The following is a 19,416-nucleotide window of genomic DNA, read 5'->3' as shown; positions in this document are numbered from 1 at the left end:
CTACTGAGGTGGAAACTAGTATACAGAATTATGTTGTACAGGGGCTGGGGATTTAGCTCAGCAGCATAAGCGCCTGCCTTGCAAGTAGGCAGTCGTGAGTTCGATCCCTGGTACCGATAAAAAAACGAAAAAGACAAAAAAAAAAAAGAATTATGTTGTACAAAATCTGACCATGAGTCAGAGATGGTGACACACAGCAGAATTCCAGGCACTCAGAAGGCTATGGAACGTGGGTCAGCTTGGGTTCAAGGCCAGCCTGCACTGCATAGCAAAACCCTGTATCAAAAAGAACAAAAACAGCCACAAAAATCTGACAGTAGTTTCTTTCCATGTAAAAAGTGAAAACCATGTATTTTTTGGTAAAAAAAAGTTCCAGTTCATTGTGGTGAGAAAAATAATTAAAACATAAATATAGTAGGGCATAGTAACCATTAAAACTAATGAATAAAATATCAAAATAAAGAGAAACAGGATTCAAAAGGTAAACTCTTCAACTCAATTTTCAGTGTATACTTGCAACTCAGGAGGTTGAGATAAACTATGTGGTTCTGAGGTTATATATTTCATTTCTGTAGTGCTCACTAAAAGGAGGAAACAATGATTCATGGATGAATCCTCTTGCCAAACAGTTTTCAAATATAGGATTGCTGGTAAGTGTTATTTTTCTCATATGTATAACATATCCCACATTTAAGGTTTAGTATAAATTTTAAAACCACTGCCACATATAGTACAAAATTACATATTTAGAAACTGGCTAAACAGTATTCTTGATCTCTTAAATAAGCAGTATTTACTTTATGTTCTTTTACTCTTCATGACATACTCTAAACATTTAAATTTAAAGCTAAGGGCTTATAAATTGGTTGTTTTTATGTCCTGTAGGAGAATAAGGAAGACACAATTTGACGCTTAACATTGCTGTGCCAGTTTTCACATTATAATTTTTGAAAGGGCAGCAACAAAGTAAGATACACTGGGATTAATTCTATAGGGAATTCTTATGGAATTTCTAATCTCCTCATCTCTTGGGAATACTGTGGGAACACCTTGTCTTAACTGCCAAAAGACTTGGCCGCGCACTTTAAGATTTGATGACTTGACAGATCATAAGAAGAAGTTGTCATCATTTGGCTGCCATTCATGGAATTTGATCCCAGGCCGACTGGAACTTGAGTTCAAGGGTTTATTTCTCCAGTCAGCTGTTTAGCAATTGTGCTCTCCATAGATGTGCTGAGGCTGTGTGTGGTGATTGAACTTCAGGAAATATAGACATTAGCAGCGATCAAATTAGTATATTAAAAACGTTAAATTCTTCATTCTAGTCTAAAGTTCATTTCAGAGAATCTAATATAGTGTCAGGGATAAGGTGCATCATTCCCTGACTCAAATACAGACACCCTTAATTTGCTCTTACGTGGTGCTTTTTTTGTCCTTCTCAGAGTCAAAGTGAAGATAATCCAAGCAGCAAAATGGATTTGTCTGTAGGTGTGTATCCTTCCACCAATGGGAATCGACTACATTGGCATTGTTGGGGTCTCCTGCCAAGTCTGAGTGGGGATGCTGCTGCTCATTACATGCTTATTGAATGCTTAGTCTGCACAAGGGTCTCTGCAAGACACATGGTGGAGGCTGAGAGCTCAAATGATTGCAAGAGCCAGGGCAGGTGTAAACAAGTGGGAGGCAGAGGCCACTGGTTGGCGTAGAGAAAGTGCATCCACCTAATGCCTTGCTGGAGAGGGCAGACGCGGCTGGCTGCATCTTCTGGTTTTTTTGAGAGAGGCCAGCTACAGTATACAGATATATATTGACATCCTAACTTAAAAATACTGGAAACTAATCAGATTGTTTTATTATGTGTATAATGCTGCCAGGCTTGAGTTTCTGGTTCTGTCTGCACCAGAGGTCTCATTGTTAATGAACTTTCCCATTGCAACTAGAGCATATGCAATGTCAGCCCTTAATCTGGGGGATTTTCTCAGTAATGCCATGTTCACCCTAAAGAACTTAACAAGTATCAAACTAAAAAAAAATCCTGGGTAGTAGGGGAAATATGCAGACTTTGATCTACAAGTTTCCTAGGGTTCTGATCATGTCAGCAGATAATCGAAAATTTATCGGGCTGTGAAAGGAAAGAGCATAATCATTGAACTTGGAAAATTACATTATTTAAGTAATGTGTTCAGCTCTGACACTTTAAATTTTAGGGTAACAACTGTGCCTCTTTGATCTTTTTATTCCCCAAACTGTTTCACAATCCCATTTATTTTAGCACATGCTAAAATAGGAAAAAAGACAAACTTCTCTCATTGAGAACATTTGCGTTTATGAGCAAAATGTATCCATCAAACACACCAGTAATCAGTATAAATATTTTCTTAGCCAGATTTTTCCAAGTTAGCTCTAAGGCTCTTCTAGGCTCCCATGAGAATCAAGCTACAACAGATACATTTTTTTGTGTTGCTTTTTAAAGAGGATCCGCAAATAGCTGGGCGTGCTCGTGCACGTCTGTGGTCCCAGCAGTGGGGAGGCTAAGGCAGGAAGATCACTGGGAGTTCAAGACCAGCCTGGGCTACCTAGTGAGTTCAAGGCTAGCCAGCACTACAAAGTGAGACCCTGTCTCAAAACCACCCCCACCCCAAATAAGTTTAAAGTAAAGAGGACCTACCAATATTCTAAGGACAAATCTTAGAAGCCTGAACCAATGAGAGCTGTCCTGGTCTGATCCCCAAAGAATAAAGAGAGCTCATACCTTACACCCTAAGGAGGCGGGCGTGGCAAGTCACTTTTAGTTTTTGTGGGAAATGTTGATTCTTAAATATTTTCACTCTTGTTTTTATTCTTGCAGATAAGAAGTTTGATGTGGACAAGCGAGCAATGAATCTCGGGGATTTTAATGATATCATGAGGAAGGATCGATCTGGGTTCCGTCCACCTAATTCCAAAGACATGGGAACCACAGATAGTGGGCCTTATTTTGAGAAGGTGGGTTGAATTCTTCATTTAAAATAATTTATAAGAAGCACTTTGATGTTCCCATTTGTCTTTTGAGAACTAATTCTAGAGGAAGCATAGAATTTCTGAACTCAGCAAAAGACAAGACATCACCTGCATTAAATTGGTGGCAAGAAAATAAATAATGTCAATAGGTAATAGGGCAGGAACTAGAACCATCTGTCCTTAGCAAGGGAGTATTGTGGTAAAGGTCACATTTTGAAATATTCATGAAATTTGGGGCATACTTGAAACAGGTAGCAGAATTTTAGGGATGAATTTATTGTAAATTCCTTTTTTTGCAGCTACAAACCAGATTTTGGGTTTTATATAAATTCTGTTGTCTCCTAAGGCCTTGCCTTCTACTTTTGAAAGAACTCTTTATCTTCTCTACTTCCTTAGTGATTTGTGTTATAGTGGTATACTTTTCAAATCCTCAACTACTGATTGAACCAAATAATTTATTTTTATTCTTAACATTTCTAATGTTAAGATTAGAGATTGTTCCTTGATTCAGAATACCAGTCTGCAATACTCCTGGTCTCCATAAAGCAGTTAAAATCAAAATTTTTAGGTCTGCCTTCTTTTTGACATAATTGGTGCTGATCCAGGCAGCAACGTATTTATAAGAAGATTGTCCTAGCATCTGCTGCAAGAGCTACACAGAATAATCAATATTAGATGCCTAAAAATAAGTATATGACAACTCTTTTCTTAATACAATGGACAGAATGTGTTGCTGAGAGGAAAAGAAAAATCTTTGTCAATGAGGATGACAGATGGTGTCTGTTGGGCCAAGTATAATGGTTATTATCAGATCCAAATTCCATCCTGGGTTATTACTAATACGCTCTCACTTTGTTTATTCCTAGTGTCTCTCTCTTTCCCTTCTTGCATTCTGTTGCTTCACTAACCAACACTCATTGTGATTGGCTAACTCCTACTACCTTTCAGCTGACTTTGCCTTTCTCCAATCAAGATGGGTGCCTTGGGGATGAGGCTCCCTGCTCTCCCTTCTCCCCTACTCCCAGCTACAAGCTGTCTCCCTCTGGTTCCACACTACCCAACGTCAGCCTTGGAGCAATCGGCACAGGGCTCAACCCCCAAAACTTCGCTGCTAGACAAGTAAGGAGGCCTCTCAAATTTGTAACTGCTTGGCTGTGGCCTCGCCTTGGCTCTGGTCTGCAGTTTATTGCATCATTTGTCTGTCTTGGGAAATTTGTTGATTAATGAATGCACAGAATGATACTAAGTGTAGGTTTTAGATCTTTGAACCCATAGAACCCATCTCTCTTCATGTTTCTCAACATGGATTTTATTTTAAACCTGTTTCTTTTGTCTTGCCATTTTTTGGTCATCAGTTCACATTTAATCAGTTATCTAATAACTGATTTAGGGAAATGTTAATGAGGTTACAAGTTACCTTATATAATTTAATTTAGTAATACATTTGCTATTTTTAACATTACATTAGATAATAAGCAATATTTAGTGGGTCTTCTCAATATAATTAAAAATAATAGTACCCACACTTAATGGCCCAGTTGAGTCCCAGCTGCTTAAGAGGCTGAGGCTAGGGGTTTATAAATTCAAGGCCAGCAGGGGTAGGGTGGAGGTTTTAAAAAATAATAATAATAATAATAATAATAATAATAATAATAAAAATTCAAGGCCAGATAGGGCAACTTAGCAAGACCCTATCTCAAACTTTTAAAAAGATTGGGGATGTAGCCAAACATTTTGGGTTCAATACCCAGTAGTGGGGAAAAAAACCCTAGTGAGATTAATTTTGAGAGTTACAACATCTTAAAATTTAAAAGCAACTTTACCTTAAAGAACTTTAGTGTCTTTTAAGTTAAAAATACAGTAATTACCAAAGAAGGGTAACTTTAATGTGTAAAGGAGCTTTGAAAAGAGGAGATACTGCTGGGTATGGTGGCACACGCTTATAATCCCATTGCTCAGGAGGATCCTCATGAGTTCGAGGCCAACCTGGGCTACAAAGTGGCCAGCCTAAACTGCATAGCGATATCCTGTCTCAAAAAAATAAAAGAAAGAAAGAAAAGAGGAGATATTGCTTAGATGTAGCAGGAATTCATTGGACACTAGCCCCTTTGCTGGGCTTGCACCTGGCGGTCTTCCAAGGAAAAGCTGTGCAATGGAGGCAGAACTGGCAGGGCTGGTCGGATGATGCCTCCTCCCCTTCACTGGCCTGAGGCACACAGCATGGGGCTCAGGCAGTCTATAGTCTGTTGCAGTTTTTATAGAGGAAATCAGGAATTTGCAATCACAGTACCTTTCCAACAATAATTCTAGCAAGAGTGTTTTCCTAGCCATAGTTCTTGTGACCTCTCACCTGTCACTGTGCTCGTCACCTCAGGGGACCTTAATTATACAGTGTGTAATTACTAGTTGGTTCCATTCTGTCTCGTGTGGTGATTTTCACAGGTACATTCATGATGATGTGGAGCAATACCTCTTACACCATAGGCAGGCTACACACAAATCTCACGTATGCTTTCCAGTTGTCCATGTGTTGAAATTGGTTATATCTGAATTGAGAATAGTAGGTAATCTTTTGTTTTATTCCTTTATGTTTTCCTTTATTTCTTCCATATGTCTACAGAGAAGATGTATATGTACTGTTTATGTAAACAGAGAAGAGACACCCTTGGTTAATGGTGTTTATAAATGTGGTACTAGAATTGCAGAGTTACCAGATGCTGTCAGAACATAAACTGAAGTGTAGTAGACCGGCCAAACTAGGTTGGCATTGGCTTTCAGGAAAGGTCATTCCTCTTTTTGTGTTTTTGGATTGCTACAAAGTACACTGATAGCTAAGTTGGCACATGTACTCTATCCAAATATGGTTATAATTTTTTCAGCGTATTCTATACAGTTAATTGATATACTTTATAATTTAAAACTAAAATTTTTATGATTTTTATTTTCCAAATTACAGAACATTTCAATCACTTTGCTAATTATGTTTTACCATATATTTACTTTTCTGAGTTAAACACAAGTTGAGGGCAAATATCACCGGTAACCTTGAGGGATCAGGTCATCTTAGAAGCTTCACTTACAATAGTCGAGCTTTAGCTGGGTAAGCCAGCTTAGTATATAAACAAGCTTTGGATTATCACTTTTCCTATTTTCTAATTTTTTTTTAAAGACTAGGAATATATAGTTTTCCCCACTCTGTCACTATAGAAAACAGCAAACCTGAGTCAAGAAAATGAGCAGCTGATGATACCTAGATCCCATGTTAAGCTCTAGTAAAGGAATTTTTTGATAGACTGGTATGGACTTATCTATACTATTAACCATTTCAGATATATCAAAGCACTATTTATGGCTTTAGAGACCCTTGGTCTTGGGAAGAAGAGTGGAATCTTGTCTACTAGGAAGAGGAAAGTATGGCTTGGGGCGAGTCTAAGATGGATGCTGTGGTGCATGCCTGTAGTCCCAGCTAGTTGGAGGACAGGCAGGAAAATTGCTTGAGCCCCCAAGTTGAAGATGGACATCGTGAGACCCTGTCTGTAATGGTGGTGATGATGATGATAGATGAGTCCCACAGGGATAAGAGAATATCTCTGTGGTAGAATCCATGGTTGTCATGAGAAGGTCCCAGGTTCAGTCTCAGTATCTGTTTCCCCCTCCACACACACCAGGGAGGAGATATGTTCACAGTAGTTTAATTTTTCCAAAACATGCATTCTGGCAAAGACCAAAGCTACCAGCAACTCCACCATCCAAGAATCAGTTGTGAATAAATGGCATCTAGTCATAAGGTTGTTACTTTGGCAGTAAAATGTAAGAGTGATCTTATTAGACTGTTCTTGGTGAAATAAATAATACATTTCCTTTTTTTCTTGACAATAATCAATACCAAAGCTGTTGTAATCAAGAAAAGTTAGAGCTGAGCCATTTTGCCCTAGACCCGCAGTTGAAGAATAAAACAGGAGAAATAAGAGACCATATAGTAACAGAATTATAGGTCCTCTCCTATTTAAACAGTCCTTTGGGAGATGTAAAACTCAGGGTGGATCTTTGATTTTTTTTCTGAGATACAGATTTTAATTGCCATTTCTACTTTATGTTTATAATCATTTTTATTTTCAGTGCTTTTAAGTTTATTAATTTACCTATAGTGATCCCTTAATCTATTTTTGAATCATTAAGCCATCATGAGTATCTTTAGTGTTCTAGAATTTTGAGTGATGCCATCATGAAATTCTTTAAAATTGCCTTACCCTTGTGATAAGCTGATGGTGACTTCAATTCAGGATTTATGTCTTTGGTATAAACAGTGGGACAACTTTCTTTGCTGAAGGTACTCAGCAAGGTGTTCTCAGGTGTGTAAATTGGTGGGCAATGGATGTTTGCAAATGATGCAGTCATCCTACAGACCAGGGCTTTACTGAGTTCTGGGAATGCGAAGAGGGAAGGATTAAGCTGGTGGTGAAAAGACAGAATGTTAAATAACTACAGCAGTTTGTGATGGATACTATCAGTTTCACTGTTTTGATAACAGAGAGGTGAGCTCAGTCACTGCATGTGGAGTGAAAAAAGTTTTAGGGAAGATGTCTTGGCCTCTGTACTGGGCCTTGAAGATCATGTAGGGAAGAATCTCAATCTGCAGAAGACCAAGACCATATTACAGCCCAGCCCTGTAGCTTTCACGGGGACACTGGCCATTGTGGTCCTCTAAACCAGGGCTTGAGCTTACCTTTAACTAGACTGATAGTCATACATTTGAATGCAAAGTTACAGGTGAGTAATATTTGTTTTGGTATCCATGGTGTGATCCGTACTTTTCCCTTTCTTCCCTTTTTTATCTCTGTGCGATTGATTAATAGTTCCTCATCTAGCGGACAAGGGGTTGAACAGACCCAAGACAGGAAAGGATATCGAGAGCTGGAGTGGGTCCTCATGGTTCTAGCCTAACTCCTGGAATGAGCAATGGATGGTAAAACTACCCAATTCAGAGAAGTGCTAACACAGGGTTATTTTATACTGGTATTACTTATAAGCATGTACTTCTAGACAGGGCCTTTTTAAATGGATCTGCAACTATAAAGTTTGAGAATAAAGTTAACCCAACCTTAAAAAAAGAAAGTTTAATTGAACTAAATCTCATATTGCCTGTAACTCTCTGTCACACAAAAAAGAATATAGCTATGCTTTTGACATTTGGCTGAGTATAACTCCTTTGTTTGTAGAATTCATCAAGCTACTCAAATGGTGAGTGGTATTCCCGAGACTCCGTTTGAGTAACTGCCCCCAGCATTCCAAGATGAGCTTCTCAGTTATAAAGTGCTGTGACTCCACAAAACAGATGATGATTCCTCTGAGGGGTAGAACCCAGAAGTGCTGTGTACATGCATTTTCTTTTGGTAACGAAAGTCTCACTGGTGCTGTTACTTTCACAGGGCAGCAATCATGGTTTGTTTGGAAACAGCACAGCACAATCGAGAGGTCTGCACACTCCAGTGCAGCCGCTGAGTTCTTCTCCTAGTCTTCGGGCGCAAGTGCCTCCCCAGTTTATCTCCCCCCAGGTAAGCAATTTTATGTTTCCACGGTTCAGAATTAAAGACATTCAGCTAGTTTCCAGCTGTTCACTGGCTAGATTTGTGTGTACAAAATGAATGGTAGTTATTAGCCGAAAGTATGGAAAATTGAGTGCCTGATTCAGAATTGTCAGAAGAGAGTATCATATCTTTCTCTTTTTGCATCATACATACAAAGTAGATGTTTTTTATGAAAAACATTATGATTATATTTCTTTACCCAAATTATTTTTCTGTTATGATAACACCTAGAAGTTGGTGGTTCTTTTGAGTATTCACCTGAGCATAGAGAGAAGAATTTTCAGATTGTGGGTTATTCCCAAATTTTAAGGAGGGTACATGTTAAAAAACTAGCTAGATGCTCTGGAAGGCATTCTAGAGCTAATGAACGGGCAGAAGCTTGTGGCTGAAGTGTGTAGAACACGGTCCTGTGGATACTACAGGACTCCTTTAGTCCTCTTCCTTAATAGGACATATGTCACTTGGTTTTCTTCGAGGTGGGGATAAGAGATGTGTGCCAGTCTCTTTATGGATTCTGATAGCCGAAAAATAGCAGAGAGCATAGTAAATATCATATAGATATGTTTACTATAGTTTGGGGAAATGGATGAAGCTTCACACTAGCAGTGATATTTAAACTGGAGTGCGAAGCATCAGTCAGTTTTCAAGCCCCAGTAAGATCAAAGAGGCCTTCTAAGCAGCAGTAGCCTCTCATGCAAGGGGCAGTGTTACCCAAAAGGTGTGGCATCTTTGGAGAACTGAAGTTTAATTACTTTGAGCTGGTCGAAGTGTAGCATGCATGTATTGGCACAGCTGATCGCTCCCTCCTAAAATACTTGGCCTCATTTGAGTTTCAGACACAGTCTACGTTGGTTCTTCTCTATGTGCATCTCCTTTTCTGTCACTGTTATAAGTGCATCTTAAATTTCCCAGCATTTAATCATCAAAGTGCTTAATCTCAAACCTTTCTACTTACTATTTATAGCCACTGGTAGGTGTATATTCAGTCCATCAACAAATCCTCCCTTCAAAACTGTATCCAGACTCTGACCATTTCTTGCCATCTACTGTAACACGGCCCCTGGCCGCATTGCCACTATTTTTCTCACTTATTCCTGGGACCTTTTGCCTATCTCAGTTGGTTCTTGCTGCCTGCAGTCTGAGTCAGGGTGATCCCTTAAAGCCCCACTGTCCCAGTGGTAGCCATTAGCCACGACAGCGCTGGAGATGTGGCTGGTGGGCTGGAAGAACTGAATTTTTTTATTTGATTTGATTGTAGTTAACTCAATTTTAAATATACCTAATTAGTGGCTATTTCAAAATTATAGGAAGCTCTGCATATACTATTCTAAAATATAGGGTAAATAATAGTATTCCTTTCGGGGGAATCCCCTCAGGGCTTGTTCTCTCACGAAGAATGCAGCACCTCTGAGGTTCTTGGTGACATCCTTACCCAGTGCCTGCTGCAAGTTTCCCATGCATTCATGTCTTTCCAGCCAGCTGGCCCCAGCATACCAAGCATACACTAAGAATGCTTTTTTCATAGATTGCCTCTGTCTTCGGCCATCTTCTTCAGCACCACTTTGTAAGACAAGTTTCCCCAGGCCAAATTATACATTAAGTCAGTGTTATAGATCATACAGTCACTGCATCACTCTCTAGCCTCTTAACCTCCAGTAGTTTCCTCTGTCCTTGTGCCCCTGCCCCTAGGAGCATATCATGCTTCAGTGTGACAGGGGCTGGTTTACTTTGTTCACTCCTAAAGCCCAAGCATCTCCAGCTGTGCCTGGCATGTGTTTTGAGCTAAGTGACTATGTCAGATTGTGGAACACTACATATTAGAGTGGTTTCCAAAGTGGAATCATTAGGGCCGGGAATTTAGCTCAGAAGTGTAAGTGCCCGCCAGGCAAGTGTGAGGTGGTGAGTTCGATCCCTGGTACCAAAAAAAAAAAAAAGTGGAATCATTAGAAAAACACAGCTTTCACTGAGAACTGGATGCTGCAGATGCGACCAATGTACTAGTTCTATTTAAAAAAGAAAAGTACAAGCTGGGTGTGACATTGCATGCCTATAATGATAGCAGTTTGAGAGGCTGAGGTAAGAGGACTACCTTAAGTCCATCCTGGGCAACTTAGCCCAGGTGAAATCCTACATCAAAATAAAATATGTTTAAAAAGGGCTGAGGATGTAGCTTAGTGCTGAGACCCTGGGTTCGATCCCCAATATTCCCCCCACAAATTTGTTCACACGGATTTTTGAAATTTGTTTATTTAGCCAGAAATGATTAACACTGACTTAATGTATAATGGGAGCAGGACATTGACTAATGGAATATTCCATTTTTTCTCTTGAAATTTCTGTATTTTGAAAAAACAAAAACTTTGTCTTTTTTGAGACAGTGTCTCGCTATGTAGTTCAGCCTGGCCTTGAGCTCACATTGTAACCCAGGCTGGTCTCAAACTCACAGTGGTCCTCCCACCTCAGCCTCCCAAGTGCTGGGACTACAGGCTTGCTTAACAATTTTTTTCTTTTGAATGTTTTCCTTTGAATTCTTTTTTTAAACTTAGTTGCCCAGAATGACATTTCTTTTCTTTCTTTCATTTTTTGGTACTGGGGATCAAACACAACTTTGCACTTGCAGGGCAGGCACTTGTGTGAATGACATTTCTGAGCCAACGTACATGATTTTTTTTTTTTTTTTACCTTTTTATCGGTACCAGGGATCGAACTCATGACTGCCTGCTTTCAAGGCAGGCGTTTATGCCACTGAGCTAAATCCCTAGCCCCAACATACATGATTTTTAAAAAATGTTTGAAAAACATCAAAATTTACATTCAGTATAATCAATTTATAGGAGAAGTCACTGTTTAATGTAAGCGTAGACAACGAACACTGAAACTCAACATTAAGGCTTCTTGTAGGATTGGGGGTGTGGCTCAGTGATTGAGGCTTGCCTGGTTGTGCAAAGCCCTGGATTCCCTGGGGTGGGGAGAGCAAGTTGTTTCTGTTGTTACCTTCTTCCTTCAGTGGCAGAAGTACCAGAAAATGACATACTGCAGCAGGCTGTTTTGTCCTGCCTTTGAAGTTCCTGCCATTTTGCACCTGTAGTGCATGTTCAGTGCCACATTGATTATAAGATCTTCATTCTCTCCAGCCCACCTAGAGACTGAAGCAATTTTAAACCAGAATAATTGACTGCCAATACCAGGAGTGTACAAACCTGCACTTTACTCACTCCACAATCCAGGCATGAACAGCTGTTTGCCAGGAGTGTAACAGTGCTTCTCGCTGGTCCTTTTGTAATTCTTTGGAAGAAGAAGAAAGGGCAAATCTGCAGAAGGCAGAAGTTGAGCAGAGCTGAATAGGAAGTCCTTATGAGTGTAATTTTCTTGGTTTCTGAAACCATTGTTTTGTGGAACGTAAGAGATGATGCGATGTGTTAGCACTCGTGATTTTTTTAAAAATTTTTCTATAGATGTCTGTCATTAACAGTTGATTCATTTTGCTTTTTTTCCCCCCTAGCTGTGGTTTTTATAGACTCATTTTGTTTTATTTTATTTTATTTTTTCTAGCTTGTGGTTTTTATAGAACTACATTGTGGAAATATACCGTGATTCATTTTGTTATTGTTATACATCTGGATTATTTCTAGATATTCACTATTATGAGCAATATTGCTGTGAATATTCTTCTTTTTGTCTCCTAGGATATATCTTTGTGTGTCTTTTGTGTACATACCTTAAGTGGCCATATCTTTAGTTATAGGAATGTTGAAAAAGGGCACAGAGCAGTGGGCTCTTGACAAGGAATGGTATCCAGTTCCCAAAGTGGAGAGAAGTAGTTGGTCCAGAGTCCTACTGATTTGTTCAGTAGAGCTGGCAAAACGGAACAAAAGAAGGGAAGTGAAAGCTCAGACAATGGCCATATATTTTGGATGCCAGCAGGTCAGCAAATAAAACAGGTAGAGAAGAGCTCTCATGAATCACAAGAAAACTTGGGAAAGGAATTTGGAAACAGTGCTGACAAGCCAGTGTAGCACTGCCCAATTGAAGTATAACTCAAGCCACACAATGTAATTTTTAAAAATTTAATAGCCACATTTTACAAAGGTAAGGAGAAACCAGTAAAACTAATTTTAATGATATATATGTACATTCTCAGGGCTGGGGGTATAGGTCAGTAGTAGAGCCACCAGCAAAGCATGTTGGAGGCCCTGAGTCTGATCCCAGTTTGCTATCTCCCTGTGATGGGGGAAGGAGAAAGCGACAGACAGACAGTGTGTGTTCTTTAACACAGCGCGGTCAGAATGTCATTTTCACATGTAATCAGTGCTTAACAGTATTACTGAAATTTTTCTTTTTGAAAAAAGCTTTTGAAATCGTATATGTCTGGGGGGCAGTACCAAATAGTAGTGAGATTTACTGTTTAAAGTCTGATACAGTTCATGGTGGGAAGTTTTTAGTGACTGCTATCACATTATTCCGATCTCTGTCAAGTTCCACATTCCCATCGATGACCCACTGGGGGAACACAGGTTTGGGATAAGTGGAATACCACTAGAGAAAAGAACTTGGTGGAGGGACTCTTAAGTTAAAATATAATAGATGCCCATTTGTTTAATGGGTTCTTTCGAAGCATCAGCTGTGTGCTGTGCACATAAAAATAGAAGAAATAAATTAATAAAAATTAAAACACAGGGACTGGAGATTTAACTCAGTGGCATAAGCGCCTGCCTTGCAAGCAGGCAGTCGAGAGTTCGATCCCCGGTACTGATAAAAAGAGAAAGAAAAAGACAAAAAAAAAATTAAAACACAGTTGCATGAGTTATTAAATACTACTCAGGAAGAGCAAAATATTTTAAAACATTGTAGATTTTAGTTGACATTGCACATAGTGTTTCAGTTGAGGGTTTGAATGTGACCACTGGAGAAACTAAGATCATAGGCAACATTAAGGGGTGCCGTGTTTGAAGAGGACGATTAGAAGTGACAGAGTCTGCGGGGTGTGAATCTCCCCCCTAAAACATGGTGATCGGCTCCGGGCTCCTCGTTGAGAAACAGAGTGAGCTAAAAGTGAAAAAAAAAGTGTCATGTTTAGCTGAAGATGAGAAACAAGGGAACTGTAATCCTGTGTCTCTCAATGTCTGAAGAGCCATCATGTGGCATAAAATGAACATTTACAGATACATTTCTAAGCATTTGATACAGGTCAAATCAAAATCCTCAAACAATCTACTGTTATTCCTGTTTTGGACATAAAACATATGAGGCCCAGAAAGACTGAATAAGTCCTATGTTCTGAGGCCTACAGCTTAGAAATAGCAGCAATGGGACACATGACCAGGCAGACAACCTCTAGCAATACACTCATTTGGGGTTTGGTTTGTTTTTTTTGAGACATGGTCATGGCCTTGACTCCTGGGCGTAGTGATCTTCCCACCTCAATCTCTTGAGTAGCTAGAGCTGCAAGCATGTGCCACCATGGCATGGCCAACACTGCACTCTTTATCATGTGCGGCTTGCCCTTGTGGGGAAGCGTTATGTTTGTTTGTCCATGGCCCAAATGACCAGCAGGTTCTGTGAATGAAAATGCAGGAGAATTCATTTCAGCTCACTTAAGACATCTTAGCTGCATGATCCAGCAATGAGAGGGAATCCCTTTTGTCACAAGAGCTTCCAGCAGCCTATCCTAATTCACACCTGAAACGCAGGCAGAAGGGGCCAGCTGGGTTGTCTGATCTCCAGGCCCTTTCCATCAGCTCTCTGTGGCTCTGTATTTGGTATCAAAAGTCATCAGTTGAAACTCTAGTGTCTCTTTCTTAGGAGTCTCTATGTATATTGTTCTTATTTGTATGGTACACATAAGTATAGTATAAGCATTTATGCCTATATACAGATAAGTACAGTATAAGCATTTATATGTTCACTTCGTGCAATTTGATATATTTTGTTTTATGACACATTTCCAGTAATAATTTTTCGTGCAATTTGATATATTTTTTTATGACACATTTCCAGTAATAATTTTTCAGTCCGACAAAAGCACTGTTGTCATCAGATCTTTTTTTCCTTGAAGATGATTTCCTAATTGTAAAATTTATCATTTTTATTGTAGAAAATTGGAATAATCCAGGAAAAGTTTGAAAAGTTGTTATGTTACTGTTCAGAGATAATTGTTGTTAACACTTTGATGTGTTTCCTTCACATATTTTTCACATGTGTTGGGTGTGGTGGCACATGCCTGTAATCCCAGCACTCAGGAGACTGAAGCAGGAGGGTCACTGCAAATTCAAGGCCAGTTTGAACTACGTAGTAAGACCCTGTCTCAAAAGAATTTTTTTTCAAGGAAAAAAATGGTTAGTTCTTGCTTAAGATTATTTCTCATCGAAGAAAGTTTTATTTTGGAATTTTTGAGACTCTCCCTCCTCTTTTTTGGCTAGGTTTCTGCCTCAATGCTCAAGCAGTTTCCCAACAGTGGCCTGAATCCAGGTCTTTTCAATGTGGGGCCCCAGTTATCGCCTCAACAAATTGCCATGCTGAGCCAGCTTCCGCAGATTCCCCAGTTTCAGTTGGTAAGTAGTGATTTTCCACCTGTAGTCCCCAAAATGCTACTTGCCCTTTTTTCCCTTTAGCTTTGATTTCTTTCACATATCTTAGTCCTTATGTTTGAAGGACATTAGTTCAAACTTTTGTGAAAACTGTTGAATGTGTGTAAGAGTAGAAATACCAGTTCAGCTGCAGATAAACATAACCAGTTGTCTAGAAACTCGGTGCTTTTGAATTCAGTGACTTGCCCTTGGGTGTACAGACGCTTTCAGGGTTCTTAGGAAGCCTTGATCCCCTCTCTTCCTCCTTGCTTTTGTAGGCATGTCAGCTTCTCCTGCAGCAGCAGCAGCAGCAGCAGCAATTGCTCCAGAACCAGAGAAAGATTTCGCAAGCAGTGCGCCAGCAGCAAGAGCAGCAGGTACGTGGATGGAAAAGGCTATCCCAGGCCTCTTCATACGTGGGTATATCTCAGTGGGAGAACACACATCTTGGCTTCATTTCGGGTAACAGTCAAGGTCCTATGCCACCTTCTCCAGTGAAGTTCAGGCTGTAGGCTGATTGTTTGTTCTCTTCTCCTGGGCCGCTCCTCGATCTGACAGTTGGCTCGAATGGTGAGTGCTCTCCAGCAGCAGCAGCAGCAGCAACAACAGCAGCAGCAGCAGCAGCGACAGCCTAGCATGAAGCATTCACCGTCTCATCCTGTTGGGCCCAAGCCACATCTGGACAACATGGTACCCAACGCGCTGAATGTGGGGCTCCCAGACCTCCAGGCCAAAGGGCCAATCCCTGGATATGGTTCTGGTATGTTTTTCGTAATGCAAACTAACCATCCTAAAAATCTGCCTGTGTTAACCTATAGTAAGAATGAGACCCACGTTACCCTGCATTTTAAGAATAGCCATACAAAGCAGATAAATATTCTTCTCCCTGTCTTACACAGGAAACGAAGTTATCTGAGGCTGTTACGTTTCAGTGGTTTTCCAGGCTTTCCCCACATGTTAGTAAATAGCAGAGATAGACTCCAAAGCAGCCTTCTGCTACGATGTATGCGTGAAGGCTACACTGATCCCTTTCACTAGGTTTTTTGGGGGTGACTAAGGACTCAAGAGCTACACTGCCAACCAGTTGACTAGGTTTTGGGTTTTTTGTTTTGGTTGATTGCTTTATGGGGTTGTTTGTTTGTTTTGTTTTCATTTGAGGGAGGGAGGGATTTCACACTGTTCTTGCCAAGTGTCCCAGGTAGAACATGAACTTTCAATCCTCTTGCCTTAGCTTCCCTCAGTGCTGGGAGCACAGGTGTGTGCCACCACACCCAGCTTCAGTTTTAACCTTCTTAACCGTATTTTCTGTTAAAGATGCAGCCTGATGGAGTAACCAGCTATTCAGTGCCTATGAGTTCTGAGCTCACCCACATGTATGATAAGCAGATTGGCTTTCCCCTTTGTCACAGTGCAGTAGGGCTGGGGGTGTAGCTGCATGGTAGAGAAGCAAACATGGTGTGTGTGAAGTCTGGGGTTCAGTCCTCAGAACCACACATATAGCACTCACACAGTGCAAGCGTTCTCAAAGATGATCAGCAGAAAAGCATCAGAGTCAGAAATGGCTTTTTCACGTCTTTAAAAATACTCTTCTCCAAAAACAAAAAAACCATTTAATCTTTCCACATTCATCCCAAGGGCATGTCGCTAGGTGGAAAGAAAATCCCCTTCCATACCTAGAGCAAGTAGCTTGCTGATGCCTAAACACACACTGGTGGTATGTCAGGAAAGGCCAGGGCCTCACATGCCGGGCAAGCAGTTTTCTGCAGAGAGCTCACCCCCAACCCAAGAGTCACTCTTTTTTTTTTTTTCCTCTTCATTTTTGAGACAGGGTCTCGATACGCTGTTTAGGTTGTCTTTGAACTCACTATATAGCCCAGGCTGGCCTAACAGTCATGTGATCCTCTTGCCTCAGCCTACTGAGTTGTTGGGTTACAGGTGTGCATCCCACACCCAACTAAGGTGGGGCTTTTGTTTTGTTTTGTTTTGTACCAGGGGTTGAATTCATGACCTTGTACTTACCAGGCAGGCGCTTATGCCACTGAGCTACATCCCCAGCCCCAACTTTTTCATTTTAATCATGACTTGATGGTTTATAATCTCCCTTAAAAGTTACGTTTTTGTACATTTTAGTTATAATTTTCCTTACTTTACAGTATAATGTTTGTTGAGTTGAAAAATACTTAGAGCTGAAAATAAATTTGATAAGCCTACCTATTTTGAACAAGCTAAATCTGCATCTGCGGATATTCCTAGCTAGGTGCAGTAATCCAAACTGCTTGAGAAGATGAAGCAGAAGGGTCAAAAGTTCAAGCCCAGCAAGACCTTGTGTCAGAAATTAAAAGAGGTCTGGGGATGTAGTTCGGTGTAAGGCCCTGGGTTCAATCCCAAGTAGCAGGGGGAAGAATTTGCCAAAAATATATTTAAGTATATGTAGAGGGTCAGGGATAGCTCAGTGGCAAAAGCACCTGCCTGGCAAGTATAAGGTCGTGAGTTCAATCCCCAGTACCAATAAATAAGTAAATCAGTAAATAAGTAAGTAAGTTATTTGGAAATGTCTGATAAGAAAACTCTCTGGTATGCAGAAGAGTTCTGAGTATATGTAAAGTTTTTTTCAAAAGCATTATCAGAGATGTAACAAGTACTTCAATTTTCTTAATTCTGAGCACATCAAATTCTAGCAGTGAGCTAGACTCCTAAAATAATAGTTTTTTTGTTTTTAAAGCAACAGCAAATAGACTGTAGATAGGGGAATAAAGTCATAATGTAAGAAAAAGTTAATTTGAGAAGGTAGCCTCAGAATATAGGGATGGAACCAAATGATAGGGATGAATAGAGGCCGAATTAAAATATGCAAGGCAGCAGAGGTGTGTCTGGCCGGGACAGATAAGGTAGGCAAAGAGTTGTACTTGCAAGAATGAAAAGGGAGGTAAAAGCATGTTCTGGTGAAATGAGTCCCGGGGAAGGGAAGGGGCCTGTTTTGCCTCTGCTTGCACCTCAGCTTCTAACACAGAACCTGGCCCAGGTTAGGCTGCTTATAAATACATCATGGAGCTGAATGACCTGGCTGGTTGACTTGAAGTGCTCTGTGTTTGTGAGCTGGACAGTTCCATTTGGTGAACTGAAGAAGTTTGGTTTTCATGAAGTGGTGAGTACAGTGAAGTCAGTATTGTCCTGGGTTTGAGCCATGAGAGTTCATAAATAGCCAGAGATCACTAGTGAACTGTCCCCTACTCTGTGTTAAACGTAGCACTTAAATCACTGTCTCCAACTTTCTTCCATCACAATCATCACACACATTCCATATCCTAGTGTCATATGTTTACTGTGTGTGTGTGTGTGTGTGTGTGTGTGTGTGTGTGTGTGTGTGTCTCATCTGGTGCTAAAAATGGAACTCCAGGCCATATGTGTGCTAAGCAAGCTCTGTACCATTGAATTGCACCCCCTAGCCCCCAGCGCTCCCCAGTGTACATCTTTGCATTGGTTTTTCCCCTCATTTTGGGTTTATTTTTCCCCTCATCATTTTGGGTTTATAGATTGATCCTTCCAAGACAGATCTATCTCCTGTTCCCCCTCTTTTCTCCCCATGCCCTTTTCTTCCTTACTAAACCCTATGATCTGACTGTGGTCCCTTCCTGTTGTAAGGCTCTTGGTCCTCAAATTCCCAGTGAGACATTGGTCTACTTAAGCTAAACTACAGCTACATCTCCTCACCTTTCCCCTAAGATTTATAATTCTTAGTTTACATGTCATAAGAAAACTCCAGCAGCTGAAACTAAATAACTAATTCACTATGAGTTTTAAAGGCATTTTAGAGTAACTTACAAGAAAACTAACATATAAAGAATGCTTCCTTATCTTCCTACCAGTACTTATATTCATTTTAACCGCTGCCCAAATCCTAGGTTATTTTCAAAAGCTTTCAGTTTAGATGGCTTGTAACCTAAGCATCTTGGCCTAATTTTCTCACTCAGATCCAGAAATGTAATTTGTCCAGGGAGCAACCTGCTTAGTCCTTTGAAGGCTTATGTCAGAGAAATTCCTCATTCCTTTCAGCCTCCCTGTCTGCCTGTCTCTTTTCATTTCTTTTACATAGGTCAAATGGGGAGGGAAATCTTTTCTTGTTTTTTGAAATAGGGTCTCACTATATAGTTTAGGCTGGACTTCAAGTTGTAACAGTCCTCTTGCCTCAGCCTCTGAGGGCTGGGATTAGAGGTGTGCTCCACAACCAGCTTGAAAATAGCAAAAATTTAAATACAGGGTAG

General features: G+C 40.2%; 1 protein-coding gene across 7 annotated transcripts in view; it reads left to right on the top strand.

Moving 5' to 3' along the window:
- The window catches only part of Tnrc6b (trinucleotide repeat containing adaptor 6B), a 237,924-nt gene that overhangs the window by 192,001 nt on the left and 26,507 nt on the right, over window positions 1-19,416 (top strand). For 5 of the 7 annotated variants that reach the window (XM_063243619.1, XM_023565344.2, XM_013153093.3 and 2 more), the window contains 8 exons: window positions 576-650; window positions 1,443-1,488; window positions 2,849-2,985; window positions 3,949-4,119; window positions 8,430-8,555; window positions 15,008-15,139; window positions 15,433-15,531; window positions 15,713-15,914. In XM_063243619.1, coding sequence (XP_063099689.1) covers window positions 576-650; window positions 1,443-1,488; window positions 2,849-2,985; window positions 3,949-4,119; window positions 8,430-8,555; window positions 15,008-15,139; window positions 15,433-15,531; window positions 15,713-15,914 — 988 coding nt within the window. The remainder of the gene's footprint in view (window positions 1-575; window positions 651-1,442; window positions 1,489-2,848; window positions 2,986-3,948; window positions 4,120-8,429; window positions 8,556-15,007; window positions 15,140-15,432; window positions 15,532-15,712; window positions 15,915-19,416) is intronic. The other 2 variants (XM_013153092.3, XM_013153090.3) reach the window with 1 other exon arrangement.

The sequence above is a fragment of the Cavia porcellus genome, unplaced genomic scaffold (assembly GCF_034190915.1).
Source record: "Cavia porcellus strain 051 isolate PalLab524CR breed Dunkin Hartley unplaced genomic scaffold, mCavPor4.1 scaffold_40, whole genome shotgun sequence".
In the NCBI taxonomy this organism is placed as follows: domain Eukaryota; kingdom Metazoa; phylum Chordata; class Mammalia; order Rodentia; family Caviidae; genus Cavia; species Cavia porcellus.
This window is presented reverse-complemented; position numbering and strand designations above follow the sequence as displayed.